This window comes from Chenopodium album, chromosome 2 (genome assembly GCF_948465745.1).
Source record: "Chenopodium album chromosome 2, dcCheAlbu1.1, whole genome shotgun sequence".
In the NCBI taxonomy this organism is placed as follows: Eukaryota; Viridiplantae; Streptophyta; class Magnoliopsida; order Caryophyllales; family Amaranthaceae; genus Chenopodium; species Chenopodium album.
This window is the reverse complement of record NC_137835.1, coordinates 77366144-77388903: the sequence shown is the minus strand read 5'-3', so window position 1 is coordinate 77388903 and position 22760 is coordinate 77366144. Positions and strand designations below refer to the sequence as shown.

At 34.5% G+C, this 22760-nt stretch overlaps 3 protein-coding genes across 5 annotated transcripts; all 3 read right to left on the bottom strand.

Annotated features, from left to right (window-relative positions):
* Positions 1 to 656: 656 nt before the first annotated feature.
* LOC145588544 (UDP-glucose 6-dehydrogenase 3-like) lies at positions 657 to 3792 on the bottom strand. The gene is made up of 3 exons (XM_081645185.1): positions 3676 to 3792; positions 3037 to 3486; positions 657 to 1990 (listed from the first exon to the last, which is right to left on the bottom strand). Exons 2-3 carry the CDS (start codon positions 3473 to 3475, stop codon positions 987 to 989), a joined length of 1443 nt encoding a protein of 480 aa, XP_081501311.1. The 5' UTR covers positions 3476 to 3486; positions 3676 to 3792; the 3' UTR covers positions 657 to 986.
* A 3934-nt stretch (positions 3793 to 7726) lies between these two features.
* LOC145601325 (diacylglycerol kinase 1-like) lies at positions 7727 to 18596 on the bottom strand. Of its 3 annotated transcripts, XM_081657340.1 has the most exons (9): positions 18281 to 18596; positions 16065 to 17618; positions 14269 to 14635; positions 13466 to 13542; positions 12323 to 12442; positions 10430 to 10594; positions 9511 to 9648; positions 7989 to 8156; positions 7727 to 7904 (listed from the first exon to the last, which is right to left on the bottom strand). In XM_081657340.1, the coding sequence occupies exons 2-8, from the start codon at positions 17220 to 17222 to the stop codon at positions 8004 to 8006; spliced, it is 2178 nt and encodes a 725-aa protein (XP_081513466.1). In that variant the 5' UTR covers positions 17223 to 17618; positions 18281 to 18596; the 3' UTR covers positions 7727 to 7904; positions 7989 to 8003. The 3 variants fall into 3 exon arrangements, with proteins under 3 accessions (XP_081513466.1, XP_081513453.1, XP_081513460.1); XM_081657327.1 differs by having other exon boundaries at positions 7727 to 8156; XM_081657334.1 differs by having other exon boundaries at positions 7727 to 8156; positions 16065 to 17576.
* A 1608-nt stretch (positions 18597 to 20204) lies between these two features.
* On the bottom strand, positions 20205 to 22528 carry LOC145601315 (small ribosomal subunit protein eS19z). The gene is made up of 4 exons (XM_081657317.1): positions 22318 to 22528; positions 21584 to 21674; positions 20821 to 21004; positions 20205 to 20503 (listed from the first exon to the last, which is right to left on the bottom strand). Exons 1-4 carry the CDS (start codon positions 22399 to 22401, stop codon positions 20431 to 20433), a joined length of 432 nt encoding a protein of 143 aa, XP_081513443.1. The 5' UTR covers positions 22402 to 22528; the 3' UTR covers positions 20205 to 20430.
* Between the last annotated feature and the right edge of the window lie 232 nt (positions 22529 to 22760).

The following is a 22760-nucleotide window of genomic DNA, read 5'->3' as shown; positions in this document are numbered from 1 at the left end:
TTATGGCATCTTTTGTCACATGGGCCCTCCGCTTTCAATCATCAACGAGTTCATTTACATGAATGTTTTTAACATAGTTCTAATGAACCTTTCACTACTAGTAAGGTAGTAAAGGTATGTTCACTTTAGCTTAATTTCAATTCTGCTTAGTTCAGATCAGTTCCTAATTTCCTTCTCTCATAAAATATTCAGTTTAGTTTTGTTCTATTCAGTTCAATAAATGTGAACACACCTTAATATCAAAAGAGAGGCTGGAATCGACCTTAGAAGACCTTTCACACTATCAAGTAACGGGTCTACCTATGAACAGTAAAATAAATAAATAAATAAATAAATAAAACATACTTATTTGCAATATGATTTCGCCACTAGATTGACAAAATTTATCAATCACAAAGATTAATTGGATTCGCCACTAGATTGACAAATTTTATCAATCATAATGATTAATTGAGTTCGCCTGTAAAGGATCCTCTAAATAAATGCATTGATAACTTCGGAAATATTTGGTTGACTTTTAAGGTTGACTTATCCTAAGAAGTTCTTAACATTTATGAGTTTTATTTTGTTCACAATGTGCACTTCTTTGAAGAATGAATGACTTTTATTTTGTTCATAACATTTGAATGTCTATTGTGAACTTGTTATTTCTCAAATTTTGATAACTTGATGATCACATTATATCAATTCAAAAGGTGAAAAAAAGGACACTTGACTTACAATATAGCCCAAATAAGAAAAATATAATCATTCAAATGCTTGACATGCATAGAGAATAGTACATGATCTCTATGGTTTATGCAAAAAAGTTTGTAAATTAGATTTCAATGATAATCCAAAAGCCAAAATGACAAATAATAATAACAACTTGATAACAAATTAAATGAATAACAATGTCTGATCTTCCTTCACTTAATTGGAGGAGCTAGCCAAGCTAGGCTAGCTTAGCCAGCCCTCCAATGCTGCAACCAAAATTAGCAAAGGCGCTATGCCAAAGCAGGCATATCCTTAAGCCATGGATCCAAAGGCTTACCAATCGAGTAGACGATGAATCCAATCTCCCTCAACTTATCAACATCAACAACATTCCTACCATCAAACACAAATGCAGGCTTCCTCATACCATCAAAAATCTTCTTGTAGTCCAAACTCTTAAACTCTTCCCACTCAGTTAAAATACAAACAGCATGAGCATCTTTAGTAGCCTCATAAGCATCCCAACACACGGATACTTCCTTTGTCGCGGTAGGGCTCATAGGCTGAAGATGAGCCGGATGATCCCAATCAAACTTCCTCATAGCCAAGTCCCTCATAACTTGCTCCTCAGTCACTTGAGGATCGAAAATGCTCAACAACGCCTTGTCACCAACTAACCCTTTGCACATGTCGATAGCAGGGGTTTCCCTTGTATCCCCTGTATCCTTCTTGAAGGCAAACCCAAGTACTGCAACCTTTTTACCAGATACAGTGTTAAACATAGATGAAACAACACGGTTCACAAACCGGCTCTTTTGGTAATCATTAATCTTAATCACTTGCTTCCAATAATTCGCGACCTCATGTAAGCCATTACATTCACAAATGTACACTAAGTTAAGTATATCCTTTTGGAAACATGACCCTCCAAAACCAACACTAGCATTCAAAAATTTTGGTCCAATTCTTGTGTCCTTACCAACAGCATGGGCGACTTGTGACACATTAGCACCCGTGGCCTCACATAGGGCGGACATAGCATTTACAGATGAAATTCTTTGGGCTAAAAATGCATTAGCCGCGAGCTTAGACAGCTCGGCTGACCACAGATTAGTGGTTAGGATCCGGTCCTCAGGCACCCATTGCGAGTACACGTTTTTGAGTTCTTGTACAGCTTTTTGGCCTCCAGGGGTTTCTCTGCCTCCTATGAGAACTCTGTCTGGGTTAAACAGGTCTTGGATTGCAGTTCCTTCAGCTAAAAATTCTGGGTTTGATAGAATCTGGAATTTTATTCCTGTTTTTCATAATAAAACCATTGTCAATACTAAACATGTGGTTCCGTTTACATGTGTCCATGATCTAATTTGCGTAAATTAACATAAGGAGTATCAAGATAGCAAAACAAAGTTTAAATTATTATAGTACAAAATTTAACTTCTCTTTATTTTCGAACTACATTATTCGTATCAAAATATATATATACTACGTGTATAATTTATACTTCCTCTGTTTTTTTGTACTTGTAAGAGTTGCAACACACCTTTTATCACGCTTATCGATGAGGTGATTAAACTAGGTAAACGAATTAATTAAGCTATGAAACTTAAACCGTAACAACTAATCCCTTTATTCTTATAGGTGTTAAAGTTTTGTAAATTAATTTATCCGTTTACATAGTCTAATATCTTCCTTAACATGCGTGCCAAAGGAGTGTGTTACAACTAAATAAAAACGGAGGAAGTATTAATTCAACCACTTATCTTAAAACACATGTAATTCAATCTCGAATATTATGTATCATCATTCATCTCCTAAATTTTACCAACTAACTAAAAGACATCTACGAGCTTTATTCTTCCGTGATGTATAATTTATTTAATACGATAAACATATCAACCTCAAATGTCGTATTTTATTAAATGTTGTTCATGCCATGGGACCAAAGGTATGGTTAGGTTTGCAGAAAGATATAGGACAATAATGCTACTGTAGTAGAGTGGTAGCCCAATATACCACAAAAACTACCTAATTCAATTGTTGAAATCAGCTTATTTAATTCTTTTTACTAAACTAGAATGTAACCATATAAACCGACTATTGTTAATTTGTCCGGAATAGACCTAACTTATACTAATCAAAGCTATTTATATCGATTTACTAGTGTTTTTGTCACATATAATAAATACTATTCCGTATGTAATACCAATTAAAATTGAATTTTAATGATTGAAACTAAGTAAAACTAACACGGCTTGACAATTCTAAATTTTTTTTGAATCGGCATAGACAATTATACGAATACAACATTTTAACTAATGTACAAGAAAAAAAAAAACATACCTTTACTATTATGAGTTAGGATCTTTTCAATAGCTTCAGCAGTCTTCACTGGAACAGTAGATTTCTCCACCACAATCTTATCAGACACCGTGACATCAGCAATCATCCTAGCCGCGCTCTCCCAATAGGTCAAGTCGGCAGCCTTACCAGCCCCGAGCCCTCGGGTTTTGGTAGGAGTGTTAACAGAAACAAACACAATATCAGCCTCCCTTACATGCTTCTCAACATCAGTGCTAAAAAACAGATTCTTTCCCCTGCATTGCTTTACCACTTCATCAAGGCCAGGCTCATAGATAGGCAATTGATCACTATTCCAAGCATTAATCCTCGAAACCGCGATATCCACCACAACCACCTTAACTGAAGGGCATTTCAGGGCTATCACTGCCATTGTTGGCCCCCCTACATACCCTGCTCCAATGCAGCATATATTCACCATTTTCCTTGATCCTGTATCAACACATGAAAAAACGCGTTAGTAATCAAATATAACAACACCCTCTTTCATTTAGAAAAAATAGTCACGCTAACAGTTTAATTTGAACTAGTAACGTGACAACATAATACGGACTAACAGGGTATATCATAGTATGATGAATGAAAACATAAAACGCGAGGAAATTTGATCAAAGTATGTACCTAAGATTTTTTGAGAGAAAAAGAGAGAAAGAGAGAAGAATTGTTGGTGTAAAGAAAAGAGCAAGAAAAGCAGCTTAAATACTAAAAACACACATTGAATATTTTTACCATCCAAGAAACAAGATCTACCCAATAATAAAAATAAGAAGTGTAAGATATTAAAAAGAAAAAAGCTGGCAAAAATTGGTAGGTTCAGAGTAGAGCACGTTGAAAACCTTTCAGTAACAGACAAGTGAGCAACTTTTATTGGTAAAGGGCCAAAACAAATTAACAGAATGTTCTATGTATCACAGTTTACATCATATTCCCTTTTTTTGAATTTCTTATTCCTTTTGACTAATTATTAAATTGGTGGATTTTGATTGCTTTTACACCAAACTGGGAAATCTTAGTATGCACATGAGGAGGTGCAATATGTGTAATATATACACTTTGTTTCAATTAAATGCATTGTATTCAATCGAGTGGTTTTTACATATTCGAACTTAACTAATTAAGCTGAAGTTGAATAACTCTTGTCAATCTTTATTAAAACGTATCTGGACTTATTTTTATTGAAATTATCTTATTTGAATTTATCCAAACTCATTTTTTGAGGAAAAAACCATTTGGTAGTCATGACTCATGAGGGTAATATTTGTGTCAAGGGGTATTTTCATAGACTAGTATGAGTAGTAAAAATTGCAAGTTTCCACATTAAAGTGATACTTATTTTAATTCGGATTATCATATGTGGAGTATAATTTTTAACCATTGTAATTTGTAATAGAATATCTTGTGAATCGGTTTTGATTATGTAAATCTTGTTTATTAGGCTTTAGTAACACGACTTACATAATCAAAATTGATTAACAAGATATTTAATATAATTTATACAAGATTTACATAATCAAAACTGATTTACTCCATACAAGATACTCTATCACATATTCATATTGATCTTATGTATCATTGTCTATGTATCAACCAATAAATCATCCAAAAATGAGGATTTTGTAACCATAAACAAAGACATTGTGTATTTAAATTTTTTATACATAAAGTCGTAAATATTAATACTAAAAGAGTAATTAAGAAGCCCATAGAAAATATATGGAGTACTAACAAAGAATTTCCATATAAATTCCATGGGTACAAGTCTACAAGACAACAACTCTACAACATACTAAAAATGCAAAACAAATAATTTAAGAAGAAAAAAAAATGATATGTGCAATGTGTATCAAAAAAAAAAAAAAAAAAAAAAAAAAATTATATAAAAAAAAAATGATAAACAACTACATAATTTTTTGTTTCTGAAAAAGCATTTGCAATTTGATGGAAGTAAGCAATCAGCTACAACTATAAAATAAGTGAGATTGAGGCATAGCTCAAGTGGTTAGATCTTCCTTCCCGATTCCAGAAATCGATTCTCACCCCGTCCTTGTGACTCTTTAAGCACCAAAAAAAAAGTGATTATAGAAGAAGTTAGAAATATGGTGTCCAAGAATGGAAAACTGTTTGTTTGAACTCCACAACTGTTTTCTATAGTGGGTTTATTAATTTTGGCAAACATTTAATTCAGAATCTCTCAAGTCCATACTCCATAGCATAACTTGTTAGAGAAATTCTTGGACTCTAACTGTTAGACTCTAACAACACACGTTGTTATTTCACATGATACCAACAACAAATTATATCGATACCAACAAAACAATTTTATGTTCGTTGGTATCATTGATTAAGGTGGTTGGTATCATGGTGATACTATTTAAAATATAATGAAATACCAACATGTGTTATGATATTATTTTTTTCAAATACGGTAAAAGTAAATGGACGATTATACTCTAACAGTTAGAGTCCTAGAACTCCTCTAACTTGTTAGCAATCTTGTGGGTGCATTGCTCAAAAAAATAATTTAAAAAAATTATAAATTAAAACTTAAAATTCTTTGAATTGACTAAAAATTCTAGTACAACATTTTATGTCACACATTCTTCTCCAACGGCAGTCCAATCCCTTGTTCAATATGTTCATTAATAAAGTTAGTTAAGTTACAAGATTAAAATTTTTTGAAATTACATGGCAATTTTTTAGGAATACCAACTCATGAAGGTCAAACAAAATAGTAATAAGATTTTCACCAAAAAAAAAGGGTAAAATAAATATTCCAAATAGAAGGGGGGGGGGGGGGGGGGGGATCTATGTCCTGTTGTTAGTCTAGTTACTTGTTGGTTAGTAGCTTAGTACACAGTTTGGTAAGGGCTTTAAAAATAAGGAATCTCATTTAATTGCTACTCCGTATGGTAATTATTAGTGTACACCTAGAACATATTAAATTTTTACATTGACGTATAAAGATTAAGTAATCACGTATTTCACAAATAGGTGACGGCGTTAAAGGTGTACAATCGCGTACCTAAACATGTGACCACTATATTATTTAACATATGACATTCTAAAAAAGCGTTGTTGTGCACCAAGAATTGCACTTGAACAAATCTAATGCGTGCAATAGATTGATTAGATTATATGAGTCAGTCACACCTATTCTCCTTATGAAGGATGATTTTGGTAAAAATAAGCCACCACAAAATCTCGTGAAGCACGTAATGTTATGGAATAAAAGCAAAGAAAAACAGTAATGATATTTAGTCGGTTGTACCTTATGCATAATATATGCTCACTTGTAGCTAATACTACCTGATAAGCAAATTAAACGAGTAAAAATAAAAAATAAATGATGTACCTTGAAAAGTATAACTAATTTGTGTGGTGAAAATTCTCATAACAAAATAGGACACTAATAAAAGCAATTGCATAACAAATAAGGGAAATCAAATCATAATGGCACTCAATTAGTAATTAGTGTAATACCAATAAAATAAGGCAAAAGAAAGAAAACTTGAAAGGACAGAAACAAAGTTCATAATAATGTTGGGGTTGGAAAGGTGATATAGAGTGTGATCAAAGCCATTAGATTTAATTAGTTAGTTATACAAAATTATTCAAAGAAAGTGACGGTTTTGTTAAGAAACCCACATTAATTAATAATAATCATGAATTTAATTTGACTCAATAAATTGGAAAAATAACGTGATTGGGCCTTACTGTGTGCCATAGATCTGCGCCAAATGACAAATGTTTTTTTTTTTTTTTTAAGGAAACAAATGACAAATGTTGACGTTCAAGCATAAAATTTGTTGAACAAAATTTTATTTATTTTTATTAAAAAAAAAAACAAAAAAAAAAAAAAACAATTTGTTGAAAATGAGTATTTTCATGAAATTAGTTATATACACCTAAGTGCATCGTAAAGGGAAATTTCATTGGTCAGTTTTGCTCTTATTGCTCTTAAGTCATGCACTGATTTGCTCTTTTTATATATAACATTACCCTTAGGGCTACATATAAACATTAAATTTACACTTGAAAATCGTAAAAAATTAAGAAATCATCAAAATATAAACACAATAACACTGATTTACGCGTGTTTTTGTCATGAATTCCTAATTTTATACAATTTCCAAGAGTATATTTAATGCTTATATAAAACCCTTAGGGCTACATATAACATTACTCTTATTATTATTATTATTATTTTGGTAAAATAAATGCCAAGTATCTTCTTGGGTGGAATTTATGTCAAAATGACTAATTCGGTTACTTCATCACTCAGAGGCTACTAAAAGTTTCCAATCTTTCACTATCAATCAACTCCTTTTTAAAGCAACAAGTGTAATGTTTAACGTCAATAAGAAAATCAATTTCTCAATCTCAATTTTCTTACTCAGAAAAGGCGTCAACTATAAAGTGGTACTTTTACATTAGTCAATGATCTATCTATAAAGCACTAAACATAAAGTATAATTTAGTCTTACACTTCAAAGTTTTAGGCAAAATTAGGGCGCAAACATATGAACCTTACGGAAGTTAACATACACAAAGGCAGCTTAAATGACAAATAACAGCTAATTGGTATCATGTAAGAAGTACCACTTTACTCCAAACATAGAAAGTAACAGAGATGATCTCCAGGCCGAAATAGAAGATGATAGAGATGATCTCGGGGCCGAAATTTGCATTGGGATATAAAGTTTCTACTACTAATAATCTCTTTCAAAGAATCTACAATGAGAACCATTTTTGTGTTAAAAAAAAGAGATACTGTACATACCAGATAATGCATTCAGCAATCAAGGGAAAAGAAAAACAAAAATTCCCCTCAAAACACAAGGAAAGGATTCCTGAGAAAAGAGCAAACCTTACATCGACAATCTACAACAGAAAATAAGCTAGCTATACACCAAAAATTTCATAATACAAATTACCGGTCACTGGAAAGACTATGAGGACAAACGTAATGCCATTTCTTGTAAAAGAGCTCGCTTTTGTGCAGCATTGATAACATGACTGGATTCGGCATTTTCCAATACATCTGTAAGTATCGAAGCAGCATGACCAAGGGGTTCTTCACCTGCCCTCTTCAACATGAACGCCTGCAAAATTACATTAAGCACAAACAGGTTAAAAATTTGTCTTAGCATAGCAGTAAAACTCAGTGAAGGGACTCTCATGAAAGCCAAACAATAGTCTTGCTGAAAGCAATCACATAACAATATATCATATTACGCAGCGAAAACTGGTCATGTAAGAAAATAGTAAAATAAAATAAAATAAAAAAGAAAAGAGAATGCCCTTTAAGCGGAAAACAATATTAGGAACAAGAGAGTGACAGAAGCAGTTAGCCAGTTACACAAGAGGTAAGAGAAGTAACCTAAGTAAAACAGGAAACCAGATGTAAAAGGAGAGTTCAGTTGAGAAGGTATCAATTTCTGGAAGTGGCAATATTCTACTCTGATATATCAGCTATTATGCTTCCTTTTTCTAATACCTTTCCCCATAAGCAAGAGTTGACAGGAGTTACCTTCTTGCTCATATTTTCTTTATTTCAAAATGAAAGAGAAAAAACATATCTTCTTAATATTAGACAGAAGATTATTTGGTGCATTTTCAGTGTACAGCACTACAGCTGCCCCCCCCCCCCCCCCCCCCCCCCCCCCCAAAAAAAAAAAAATCGTTAGAAACACTTTTTTTTTTTTTTTTTCCTTCTTCAGGATATTCAATGATCAGCTCAGGTCACACATAACATACCAGGCAAAGTTCTTCATCCTATCAAAGATCAGGATCTATGACCTCAATAACTCATAAGCAAAAAATCAACAAACAAACCATTATAGCATCATCAAAAAAAACAAACAAACAACTGTCATTTAACTAGGCTCAGATATTGCAAAACATCAGGTACATTTAGATCTGTTTAAATTTTCAAACCTTTCATAGCATGGGCCAATATATCTTTCCTGATAACACACCATCAGTTCAGTCTTGCAAGGATTACACTCAGTCAATTAAAAGTCTCTATTTTCCAAAAATTGAAACCCCATTGTATCAATCATTACTCTTTAATCCCAACAAGGGTCTTTGCCGAAGCTTGACAACTGGAAAGTCGGACCCTTAAGCCTAAACAACCCAAGATCTTTGATCATCATTGGATCAATTACTTCTCTTAGTCTTCTATTTAATAAAGGTCACAAATCTCACATTCTGAACAAACCAGGTCTTCAAAGACTCAAACAGCCTGAATACTTAAAAGAAAATTTAGCAAAGACTTCCAATAAAGTTTCACCACCAAGGTCACAAATTACCCAAATAAAAGAATGTTAAGAAGGACAACAAATTTACTAAGAGCATCTGCAAGAAGTATATGCTTTGCATGCAATCACAAATGCACAATAGAGTAAATCGGGGGTTGGGTCGAGGCTCTACCCAAACACGTAGAAAAGGGGTTACCTGGCCATGATGAGAGATTTGTAATGTACAAGGGTGCTGAAACCATGGCTCCCCATCTATCTGCACAGGCAATGCAGCAAATAACTGGATCTTGATGGTTTGCCCTTGTGCAAGCCTCTGCGCTCGGGACAGCCCTACCTGCACCCCAATTGTTTAAACACTTTTTTTATATTATTAAAGCTATTAATAAGACCAATCCAAAGTAACATGAAAAAATTTGGAGTCATTCATAGAATTACTATACAGGAAAATCAATAAATTGTTCAAAATTATTAGAAATCACCAGACACTGCAAGACAAACTCTAAGAAGATAATTAGACAAAATCAATATTTTTATCTATGTTGAAATAGATTAAAGAGCCAACATAAGACAAATGAAAGGAAGCTTATATTTGGACAAGAATAGGGGGGGGGGGGGGGGGGGGGGGGGGGGGGGGGGGGGGGGGGGGGTGGGGGGGGGGAATGCAATGCCTACTGTATTGCAGAGGGGAAATTCCTCAACCACTGGGCCAGAAATTCTTGCAATAAAGCATCATTTGAAAAAAAAAAAAAAAAAAAAAAAAGGGTAAGCTGATATGGAGAAAATATGCATGAATAGCACAAATCTGTTGTTTTTGGTGTTCACAGCTACTTGTTTCCTGACTGGGAAATCACTACTATCTGATTAGTTCTCTGAAATTAAAGACAGAATATCTGAATCTCCTATCATATCTATCCCTTCTGAGACTTTACATACACCAGAAGAGATTAAAGACCTAAATCCTCATGGTGTACAAAATTGAACATCTAAAGCAAGAAAAATATGACCAAGGAAGCAGGCATGCAGTGGACAATTCCCTTTTCTCAGTATATCACAGGAAAGAGCGGGGCATCAACCTGAAAGACAACAATACAATATGAAAGAAAATGCCACTTTACCTGAAGCTTTCCCAAATGCCATGTCCCTGATATGCTCACAACTTCCAAAACCTTATCATGCATTGATTGAGGATCAAATTTTCCAAAGTTTTCATCCTCATTATGCCATAAGTCCACACCTCCCATGTAACTTCCAATGTTTGCTACAAGAACGCCTTCTGCGTCCTAAAAACAGCAATGTATTAATGCATGAACATACGTAGACTTGTAGAGGCAATCAAAGCGTTACAAAGAGATCTGAAGATATAGTGGTAAAATTCACAAATGATACCAGATAATAATTTAAGTAACTTCCAGAATACGAGAAGTTTACAAATAAATTAATTAAATCAATAATAAAAGGAATATAGATCTGGTCAAGTAATATATGGACTGACATCAGCCAATTTAAAATTCCAGCTGACTTCAAGTAAAATGAAACAGAGCCACGCAGACAAATTATTTCCAGATACTACTACTGTAGAGTGTGGAACATGTACTCTCCAAAAATGATAGGGGAAGCTAAGTGGCCCCACAAAATATAAGAAGTGCAGTTTAGAAGTCTCCTACCAAAATTTTAGCACTCAAGTTGTAATGTAGTAGTAACTAAATCTCAGTAATAATGTAATGTTGTAAAGCTTTTGTTAATACTTCCGCATGGTCCCCGAAAATCCAATGATCACAGATCACCATATGCAGTCTAGCTAGAGTCATTCTAAAATATGGAAAAATGCAGACAAAATATATGTAGTTGCAAAACCAAAACCAACAGTGTCCAATCAAAGCACTAAAGATCCCCTTAGACCTTGTGAGAAGACCAGGAACATAACGGATGCCAATGAGGGAAAAGATGCCCAATTCCTATAATGATAGCATAATATCTAACCATTTCTTAAGATATGAGATGACCTGCTTGATTTACAATTCTTCCTGAGACTTTTGTAACCAATCTAAAATCCGAACAAAGAAATCTATTATTTTTAATCCACGTGGCTCATCATGGTGAAAACCGCAGAAATCACCCAATAAATTATCTTAACAATTTCATGACTTATATACAAGTGGAAGGTTAAGTGGACGATGCTTATCTTATCATGAAAGCTGACAACTCACAGAGATTCAGGTCAGCCAGTAAATTTAACAACTAAGACTGGTCCATGACTGAACAAATGCTGCAGCAAGTAAACCATCATGTCCTATCTCCTTCCATCAATTCTCAATTACTTAAAGCATGCAGAAATCTACAGCGTGGAATTAATGGTACCCTACAACCCAATAGAGCAGTTATAATTATGTAGATTGGAAAGAGTAGAGCACCCTTCCAATGAGGTAAGACACAAAGATTACATATAGGGATGCAAAGCTGAACATCAAAGGTATCCCAAAACAATGATGTGGCACTTGTACCCCAAAATGGACTTAGCCCTAATTACCCATATCACAGCTTGAAACAAAGAAGGGACCCCATCAAACTCTGTGTAACAACTAAGAGTCTGAGACTTAGAATAAGTCAATCCATTGATGAAAAAGGATCCATCACTCAAGTTACTAAAGGGATGGGGGATTCAACTATTCAAGTAGGACTTCAGCAAGTTATAAGTGATAAGCAGATTGAGTAAAAAGGGTTATTCTTAGGCCCCATGAAGTAAATAAAAGTTTCCCCAATATGATACAAGTTATATAATCTCTGTCTCATTCCAAGAGACAGCATGTGCTCTACTCATATTTATCCTCCCTCTACTGGTACATAATTATTTCATTCCTATTACTTCTATACATTAAAATTATTAAGAATATAACAGACTGTTAGGACCATTAGATCCTACTAAGAATCTGTAGATTGGAAAGCTATAAAAGCTTATAAAGGAGAAAATAATAATAGCACTCCATATCAAGTTCAATCACCATACTCACCTCCGGGACTTCAATCTCAACACCATCTACCTCTACACGAACTTGCCAAGGGAAATCTTCAAATATCCTGTCCATGATAATCTTAGCTCCTTCTTTCGCATAAAGGACTTTGTTCATAAACTGCAAAAATACAATTAACAGCTATCAGCCAAATAGATTATAGTCATTATATCTGAATGTAGGGCTCACATAACAATGGCAACAAAATAATAAACTATCATGAATTAAAAGTTACATAAAAGTCCTCCAGAATCTCGATATTTTTTCAGGGGATGGGAAAATTTAACAAACAAAAAAAAAACAAAAAAAAGATGACATCTTCAATAGATAAGCATCCTAAGTCATTTTTATGAAAAGAAACCTGGTTGCAATGAGTCGATGCCAAAGTTACATTCAAGAAGAAAATACTGAAACCATATAACATGCCCAATAATATCTTGGATATTGAAGAGTCATTCTTTGCACCTAAAGAACATTGACCTAAGTTATCTTAACTTGTTTATCCTTATGAACTTATTGCCCTTTATGTGACCCATTTTTGTTGTGTATTGAATTTGTGTAGCACTTACTTGGAACTTATTGGCCCATATCTGCGCTTTATTCCACACTTTTTTTTGAAGGTGAAATAATCCTAACCTTCCCTTTTCATTACTTATCAGACTTATTGGCCTTTATCTAAACTGAATTTAATTCTATGCTTTACATGGTACCCGAATCTTAACTTATTGGTTGCAGCCTAAACTTTGGCTGCCCAGCCATAGTTACTGCCACTGATCACATCCATTCAAAAATCAACAATTAATATCTCTGACAGCATAAATAGTTCCAACAGCGACAATTTCATAATATTGCAGAAGTACCTGCACCCAGATGTGAAAAGCATTGTTGCTTATTGCAACATGTAGGGAAAGCAAAGTATTTTTGGAGCTAGTGTGATGAAGATATTGCAACATGTAGGAAAAGCACGGTATTTTAGGAGCTAGTGTGATGAGGGGGGGAGAGAGAGAGAGAGATTAAAGAGCCATGTGATGAGGAGGGAGTAGAGAGAAACATGTGCAAATGAGTAAACATTGCATTGTATATGAAACTATCATAGAAGAAAATTACTGCAATATGAGAAAGTATAGCAAAAAGGTTGCTTACCTGGCTGTAAAACTTCTCAGGATTTTCTTCCCTCATATTATGTATATCTAAAGCAACTTTCGCATCACAACCAACCCCTGTGATGGCACAAATGCATTAATAAGCAATTATAACAATATATTGTACAGCACAACAATCACATCAACAGATAACATCATCAAAAGACAACTAGCCACAGCATATGAAGAATTACTCGTAGCAGCTTCCCCATTAAACGGAACATTTTAGGGTTCAGAATGGTGAAGAGTAAGAAAAACTGTGGCAAGGAACGATGTAAAAAAATGTATATGTATAATTTAAAATTTACAAAAGAATCTTAGGTTCGTGCAATAAAAAAGGTTATATTTTTTAAAAAATGGCACGTAGAACTAGATCAGCAGCATACCACACATGGCTAGCGAATAAAATTTCTGTAAACTCAAAATTTTCAAGCTTAGGCTCTTTTCTCTTCAACTAAAAAACAAATTATTATAGGGGAAAAAAAAAAGAAAAAAATCAACAAAGCTGCCCTATGGGTAACCCAAGTTCAATTTATAACTACCATAGGTTCAGATCAGTCAAGCTCAGCTCATGGGAATACACCCTTAGTGTAAAGTTTGAGGCCACATTAAGAGAGATAGAAGTCTTAAATTAAATTTAAAAAGAATATTAAAGAATTGTGAAGGTATTGTATCCCAGAACAAAGTAAATCCATAGAAACTTATTGCTTTTCCATAGCAGTGAAGTGCAAGAAGCTACACCATGACCACTTAACTGTACAAAGTAGGAGGAGGAAATATATATGAGACTCAGCTTTGACCGACCTAGATAATTATTCATATATTTGGGGGGCTGAAGTTGTTTCCCCTGCTGATTCAAGATTGTTATCTTCCATCGGTCAAGAATGGTTACTGCAGCATGCTCAATGTCATGCAATACGCTGCAGAGACCTCCCTGCTTCTCTATTGAGCCAAGTCCACCACCCCAAGAAAGAACTCTTGCAAGATCATTTCCTGTCCCTGCTGGAAGAATTGCAACTGGGGGAGGAGAAATAAAATTCTGTTTATCTATAGCATCCAAAACCCAACCAACAGTTCCATCTCCACCACATACAAGAATTCTGAAGTGTGGCACCTTTCTGAACATGTACAAACCAACCTCGGGTCCTTGATTTGGGCCTAACTCAATAACCTGCAAGCAGGCAAAAAAATCAGAATATTAAATCAGAGATCCAAATCAGCACAATATAAAGGAGGAAACAACAAAGGTTTGAAGAGCAGAATAGTGGCATTACTCTAAATTTCTCATCTCCTCCACCCACATAGCATTGTTTAAACCCGTGGAATATTGTACATAATTATTTACAAATAAAGGTAACTAACACAAAAAAAAATCAGAAAGATTAGGCAGCTTATTGAAATTATGAAGAAACACCAATTGTAATTAAAATTCCACCCAACCACTTCTAATGAAGCCACTCTGACGGGAAATCAAGCTTCACCACTCACAACACGCTGCTCCCAATGTTCCACAACGAACTTTTACATTGACCTTTCAGTGTTATTACAAAGTTTAACAAGTATCTATTTAAGTTATGACCATACTTTGTCAGCTTAATGATAATAATAAAAGACAGGCCCGTAGATAAGGGTGTGCAAGAAGTGCTACTGAACAGGGCCTCCAATTTATTGGGGCCCCAAAACTGAGAAAGCCCAATGTTTTTATTAAAGGGAAAAAAAAAGGAAAAAAATCCCTTTTCCTGGTAATTTCTGTCTTCCGGCCATTAAATGAGTAAATGGTAACCATCTTTAAACAATTTAATCGTTATTGGAACTCCCCAATTTCAATAAATTCTTCTACCTTTTCAATAAGCATTTAACTCTTCTCTCTTCCTTCGAAAAATAATCCTTCTGGTAACATTCAAATTTTTTTTTTTTCCAATTTTGCTTATCATATTCAATTGATAAATGGATACATTTGAACTTCTACTTTCCTACTCACTGATTCTAATATCAGATTCAGATATGGTAATTTGATAACATTATAATTATATTTTGTCACTGGGGGTTTTGATTAGTGTTGATTGGGTCACCATTATCATGAGCTCTATGAATTTTGGAAATATTAGTGGTAGGTTTTGTGATATTTTGATTTGAATTAAATTGAAATTATTTTCTCCATGGTACTCTGTAACTTTTTTTTTTGACACATTGTACTCCGTAACTTAATGGCAATAACTATTCGTATAAAATATGTAACTAGAGGGCCTATTTTGTAATACGCACAGGGCCCCCAAAAAGTTTAAGACGGCCCTGATAAAAGATTATCATATATAAATGCACCAATAATCTCGGGAAAAAAAAAAAAAAAAAAACCAACATCATCTTACACGCTAACATTTGTTTTCATACATTAGGAAAAAAAACAGGGTTGTCAAAGTGGAGTTTAGCACCCTTACAAATTATCCAGGATTCCAGGCATAAGTAAAAATCTAACACACAACAACTCTCTGGAAAAGGAGAGAAAGGGCTATGCAAAACACTTTACTTTAGAAGAAAATGACAATCATTTGGGAAAGAAAGAAAAAAAAATAGATTTGAAACACGATGTAGCGACTAACCTGAACTGGATTCAGTAGCATATTCAAGCGCACACGAAGAGAGTCTCCTTGCTGAGCCCCACTCTTCTTATTGAGGAACACCAAGAGAGGTCTTGAATCAGCTGGCAGATCAAGAATAACATATCTCTGTTTTTGAACAACCTGGTCATCTTTCTGGGTTATTGATGTACTTCTCTTAAGATCAGGCTTTAGATCTGTGTGTTTATCTAGATCTCCATTACAATTCTGATCTCCTGTGCTGCCACTACCATTACAATTGTCCTCCATAGTATGTGATCCATTTACAGTTACACTAGTACCTGAAGTATTATCCGTTGATGTATCACATGCACTGCTTCCACCTCCCAAATCAACAGAGGAACCATTTTTATATTTATGCTTTTTGCTTTGACTTCTAATGCGTCCGCGTACAGTGGAAGCAATTTCATTTGCACCTTGAGTAATTGAGCTCAATATTCCACCAGAAGATGGCTGGCTTAATTCCCTGACAAAGAGTGGAGATAAAATCAACCTTCTCAAAGGACCGAGATCACAAACATCACCAAATTCATTGGACATGCTGGTGTGGCAGTCAACATGCACTAGCCTTTGGCACCATAGGCAACACCATATAGGAGATCCACTGAGAAAAGAAGCACTACATGGCTCTTCACAATAACTACAGAAAGAAGTTTCATCAGTTTGATCTGTAATCTCTATCCAGCGAACAGCCCATTGATGAACAACATGTTCATATCCTAGCATTGATACACGCTTGCAATCCTTGTGTGCATTTGAGGAACAGCCTAGGTGAGAAGCTGCTCCGCAAACGCTACATCGGTTATAAAAACTGTCTGAAGCCACCATTGGTCCAAGAGTTTGTGAAGGATTAAAGGATTTTAAGCAGACACAACAATTCCCATTCTTTGCACGTGTTACAGATTCCAAATTCCATGAATGTGGAGCTTCAGGCGCTTTGTTCCTTGTCTTCGGATTCTTTTTGGATCTTGCTATAGCTTTCATCCAAGTCAAATTGATATTTCTTCTCCATTGAAAAGCAGTGAATGCTATAGTCAAGATTCCGACCAGGCCAGCAAGAAAGCAAGAAAGGATAAAAAAGTGTGAATCGGACACTTCACTTGCATTCTTGCCAACCAACCATTCAGACAAATCATCCATTCTTCTTTAACAAATAATCTTTTGCAACATAGATGGGCCAACAAATACAAAACTAACTTCTACAAAGAGCGAAGAGGTTCAGCTCCAACTCTCAATTACATCTCATCAATCACCTTAATAACTTACAACCGAATTTCCAAACTAAAACCAAGGGAACAACCAACATCACATATTCAGTCACCACTCACCCCACATCCCATAACAAAGTAACACTAATCTGAAAATCTCCGTCCCATCAGATCTTCACAAAGGATAGTCACTCTATGTTGTAACTTTTTAACTTTCCTAGAGTTCCAACAATCTCTTACTTCTATGCAACCAAAAAAACTGGTAGTACTCAAACACCCACCGGACCTAAATTACCGCCAAAGCAAAGATCAATTGAAACAGAAAATCCTGCAATACAAATAATTTAACTTATCACCAATTGCTTATAAATTTATAGTGTATACGAGTGGCATCCAAACAACATTAATCAATCAGCTCAATGAAACTTATTACAATTCCTAGAAATGGAGAACAAAGAGAAACACGAGAACTCAAAAACACGGTAATTTCTTCCTAAACACACAATGCAAATTCTGGCTAATACAAGTCATAACCCTAATGCTCATATGGAATTTAGAGATCATAATATCATCTAGTAATTCGAGAGCCTCATCGGCTAGATGGCTACTACTACTATAATGTAGCATCAGAAGTTCAAAGCTCTAGTCACAATACACCAACTTCATTGCAATCACTACAATCTTTACAATCAGTAAGTAACACAAACATAACTCCCAAGTCCAATTTCTGCTCAAAATTTAAAAATTCTAAACCAGTTTACATCAATAAAACTCAAATTAATTCTTCGCCATGCCATATTATGGAGTACATAACAAAAATCATACAAATGCTGCCATTTTAACAGCAATATTTCATAAACTTAGTAATAATTAACAAATGAACCAGAAAATATAGCAAATAAACCCTCGATCATTCAAACAAACGGCAAAATTATAACAAAAAAATTGGTTCTAATTAATACAAAATCATAAACAAGAAGAAAAACTTACCACAAATTGGGAGCAATAAGAAACCCTAAATGAATGCCGAAGATCACAAAATCGAATATTGTAGGAAAACTTTTAGAAATTGGAATCAAATTAAAGCAAAGCAGTATGCACAAAAGCAGGAAAAGAGGGGAAAATATAGATCAAATAAACCTAGTAAAAAAATAATCAAAGGAGGTTTATTTTATTCAACGAATTTCAAAGCTTTTTCTTTTTCGTATTTTTCGAATAATTCGTTTTTTTAATTTGAAAATTTTGGATTTTTTCGGTTAATTTATTTATTTGTTTGAGCAAAAGAGAAGAGAGAGAATCTTGAGAGTTTGTCTGGAAAAATGGTGAGGTGGGGTTGGGTTAACAGATACGAATCTCGGTTAATTCGAGACACGTGGCTGTCGGTAAATGTGGCTTTTTCGAGAAGGAGGTCCTACAGATGGAGACTAAAATGCTAAATTCCAATTTGTTTGCTGATCAGGTGGTGTTACAAATCTTTCAATACAAAATTATTAAGGCAAAAGCTAACGAACATCCTGTGGGTATTGAATAAGATAGTAAAAAGTAAGAGTATAAAATTAGATTAAAATTAACATTAATTATATCCCTTTGTCCCTTAATACAATGCCTCTTTTGAACATTTATTCCTCACATAATACTTTACCTAACGCCTCAGGGGCGTTTAATAGGAAGATTCATATTAATTGAGGAAGGTCATTTTCAATTTTGGATAAAATTGGTAGGGTAGTAAGTAAAGTAAGGTTATTGACTTATTATGAGTTCAAATTCATATTAGGTTGGGTCATAATCAAGTAATTGATAGAAACGGGATTAATGGGCTAGCTAGTCAAGTATGAAAACGAAGGGATTGAATCATTTTTTTTTTTTTTTTTTTTTTTTTAATCTGGTTGGGTCCAATCAAATCATATTTGATTTTAATCGACATGCCTTAATGCATTGGGTTATAAACAAGTTTAGTCTAAGGTCAAGTTTTAAACATATCAAATGAACTTTGATCCATTATCGAGTTTTACTCTTTTTTTGTTTTAGTCATCTTATTTTACTACAGTGAACAAAACAGGCTGAGTCCGCGCTCAAATTTATCACCGCGACTTTTCCCCTCACATCAAGTCTCTTCCCTCTACCTCATTTGTCTCAAATCCTCTCATAATAAGACCCACAAAAGAACCAAAAGAAATGTAACTCATCCACCTTAAGGCTTTAATCTCTCATCAATGGCAAAACCAACGCAAGAACAAACTACGCTTAACCGTTTCCGCAAGGCAGAAATTAGCCAAATTCATTAAAAAAAAAACTCAAGCACAACCTAGTTCCTTTGCATTCAAGCGTCTAATATTCATGACAACAACAAGAAAGCTTGTATTAATTAATTGTTCTAAGATCCCACAAATTATTGCGACTATAAGGTTGTCGTTGCATCAGATACCAATCTTGAAGCCCCGAGTTTCCTACGCAACACCAACATCAAGTGAGAACCAATTCACTCCTTGCTTAAATCCGTAATTGTAACACATGAGACTTGCACGGAGAGAACAAGTATCTGATGTTTTCATATTCAAACCTAACAACTAACTATTTTTTTCCTTGCATGTAAAATCAAATTATTAACACTCAAACAGCATGCAAGAAATTGGTACACATTGATTCTATGTTCTTCCAACTCAAATTCAAGATGAGTATCAAGGCTGGGAGAATTTGATACTCACTCGTATTATCTGGTACAGAATAGGTTTGCAAACACGTCATAGTTAGTAGTGAAGATGGTGTGTGTCACAGAAGTAGCATGAACAAATCACCTACTGCTCACCTGCTGTAACTATCACTAAGACGAGCAAAGTAATACGGAATAGATATGCAAACATGTCATTGTTAGTAATGAAGATGGGTGTCACAAAAGTAGCATGAACACAAGACACAAAGCCAAAATTTAAGTTGATATATTTCTAAAAAATAACCCTGTGTCTTTCGACCTTCATAGCAAAATTGACTCAGACAACTAGCACAGCATCACAAAACTAATAAACATAGGCAAAGGTAGAAATCTGATTTACGTCCCTCTACACCTAATTTCCATTTGACTGGAAAGTAATAAAAAGATTCCGAAATGATTGATGCATTTGTAGGATCACAGAACAGCTTTCCTACACCTCGACACCAATTCTGCCAGCCACTTGATCAAGATCACGCTGGCCACTTGATGTGATTTTCCTTCCTCTGCAAGATACACACAACATATATATCAGTACACTATCCACTAGCTTTTTAGCGAATTACTACTTGCGAGCTACATACACTACTCCTTAACATCCTTATTGTAAATGTTAAAACACAATTAACATCAGCAACAAGCTATAAATGCATTACTTCTACTGGTAATGCCATGACATGATTAAGAATAATAACTTCAGTTCAGGATTTCAACTCGAAAAAACTGATATTGTTCCTCAATTTGTAACTAATTATGCCAGAATGCGCCATGGTGCTCATAGCTACCAACTGTTACAAAATAGCTATAAGCAAAGATAACTTACCCTTTGGGGTCAATTTCAACAATGTTCACTTGCTCCAATTGCTGCAAAATGTGACGGGCAACAGATCCACTGCTCTTGCAGAAATGGGGAGGGCGGCTACCATTTCTCTTGCTTCCTCCATAAATCCTCCTAAAGCCACCAACTCCAAGTCCACCCCTCAAGTAAATCTTCCTTGCCATTGAGGCTGCCAAAAAAGTAGAATTTATTAACTACAAGTACTAATATAAGCATTATAAACACAATCACACAGTCCAAGCAATGTGTTCACAGTTTTTAAAAGATGTGAAAATTTAGCAGGCACATCACACATGTATTGCATTTATAACACTATCCTGCTATGAAAACACTATGCATCATAATCATAGAGCTACCATCCAGTATAAAAAGTAACTGAATGATCAACGAGAATGACAAAGCAATAGCAGTGTGCAAGCCAATTTTCAATTCACAAAGTATCTAAAGTAGTCAATCAAAAAACCAAGTATCAAGCAGCATACTACTTCACAACACCTACCCTCAAAATGCACCTAGCAAGGTTATTCTCTTGAAATTATGAACATCTCTTTAGGTTAATACTACTAAGAATATGAACACCTGCAGAAGTCTGACAACGAAGTAGAATGCGGCTCCTCTTGCTATTCAAATGAAGATATTCACATGTTTACTAGTTTCTAACAAGAATATAGCAGGAATACTTGATTTCATACACAGATTGGAGTTAAAAGGAAAAAGATATGAAACAATGATCGACAAATGCGCTTACCAGCTCTAATGTAATACCAGTCAGGGTCATACGGTGCGAGTTCCTTGAGCTTTCCAGTCTTGACAATGTCAGTCCAGTGAGGCAACTCCATCTACACAGCACAAATCAGAAACATAAGCACCATATCAAAACCTAGCTTATTCAAATTAATTCCGACTCATAAGCAATACTCTCGTATTAGAACTAGATAAATGCCGCAACAAAAAACCACAACCCTAGCCTTGATTGACATATCTCTACCTTAATTTATTTAATTTTGGGTATTATTTATTCAATTTTAAGGTATAATTCATCAAATTTTTGGACATAATCTACACATTTAAATTACTCAACTCTTCATTTACAGAATCATACTCATTTCCAATCAAAATGTAGCTTGGATTAAACAAAATTAATCTAACCAACAGCAACTAAAGCCTTAAAAGAAGAAATCTTTACAAAACTTTATATCTGTCAAATTTGTTCTTTCATATACTCTACCCTAAAACCACAATAACGGTCCTTAATCATATACCTTTAAACCCTAAAAATCTATAAACCCTAAAATCAAACACAAATAGGGGCAAAAATCAAGCTCAAATCTTCAATTAATATTCAAAAAAAACAAAACATGTTAAATCTAAATCAATTAATCATAAATAATGTCGAACAAAACATGAATCTAAAATCATAAAACAGAATCAAATCACACAATCCGAAATCAATAAAGACGAAGGAAAGAGAAAGAGGGAAACCTTTCCAGAGCGCTTAAGATGAGCAGCATAAGCTTTGACGAAATCATGAGGAGAAACATCCTTGACAGTTTTCCCAGCCTCCATTGTTGATGTTGTTGTTCTTCTTCTTCTTCACTCTCTCTCTTACTCTCTCTCTCCTCACCCAGGAAAACGAGCGGCTGCTGCAGACGAAATGAAGGAGCGAGTTTTGTTGGCAAAGGAGATGATTTTAGGGTTTTGGTTGTGGTTATAAGACTTGTTTATATGGTCTTACCCGTATTCGCTTCATTTATTCGGGTCTTTTTTATGGTCCACTCTATATGGGTTGGCTCCATAAATTATTTGTGTGAACTCGATAAACTAGTTGTTCAATTTTAGGTTGCAAATTTTAATATGCACCATGGTGCACGTAGAAATAGGTGCACCACGCCTATATTTTTGAACATTTAATAAAAAAATCTGAA

Excerpts from the sequence above, each read along its gene's own strand:
- LOC145588544 (XM_081645185.1), bottom strand. The coding sequence starts at position 3,475 with ATGGTGAATATATGCTGCATTGGAGCAGGGTATGTAGGGGGGCCAACA. Across the intron at positions 1,991-3,036 it reads CCTAACTCATAATAGTAAAG|GAATAAAATTCCAGATTCTA; the intron begins GTATGTTTTTTT and ends TATGAAAAACAG.
- LOC145601325 (XM_081657327.1), bottom strand. The coding sequence starts at position 17,222 with ATGGATGATTTGTCTGAATGGTTGGTTGGCAAGAATGCAAGTGAAGTG. Across the intron at positions 10,595-12,322 it reads TTGAGATTGAAGTCCCGGAG|GACGCAGAAGGCGTTCTTGT; the intron begins GTGAGTATGGTG and ends TGCTGTTTTTAG. Across the intron at positions 9,649-10,429 it reads GGCATTTGGGAAAGCTTCAG|GTAGGGCTGTCCCGAGCGCA; the intron begins GTAAAGTGGCAT and ends ATTGGGGTGCAG.
- LOC145601315 (XM_081657317.1), bottom strand. The coding sequence starts at position 22,401 with ATGGAGGCTGGGAAAACTGTCAAGGATGTTTCTCCTCATGATTTCGTC. Across the intron at positions 21,675-22,317 it reads ATCTTAAGCGCTCTGGAAAG|ATGGAGTTGCCTCACTGGAC; the intron begins GTTTCCCTCTTT and ends TGTGCTGTGTAG. Across the intron at positions 21,005-21,583 it reads CTGGTATTACATTAGAGCTG|CCTCAATGGCAAGGAAGATT; the intron begins GTAAGCGCATTT and ends CTTTTTTGGCAG.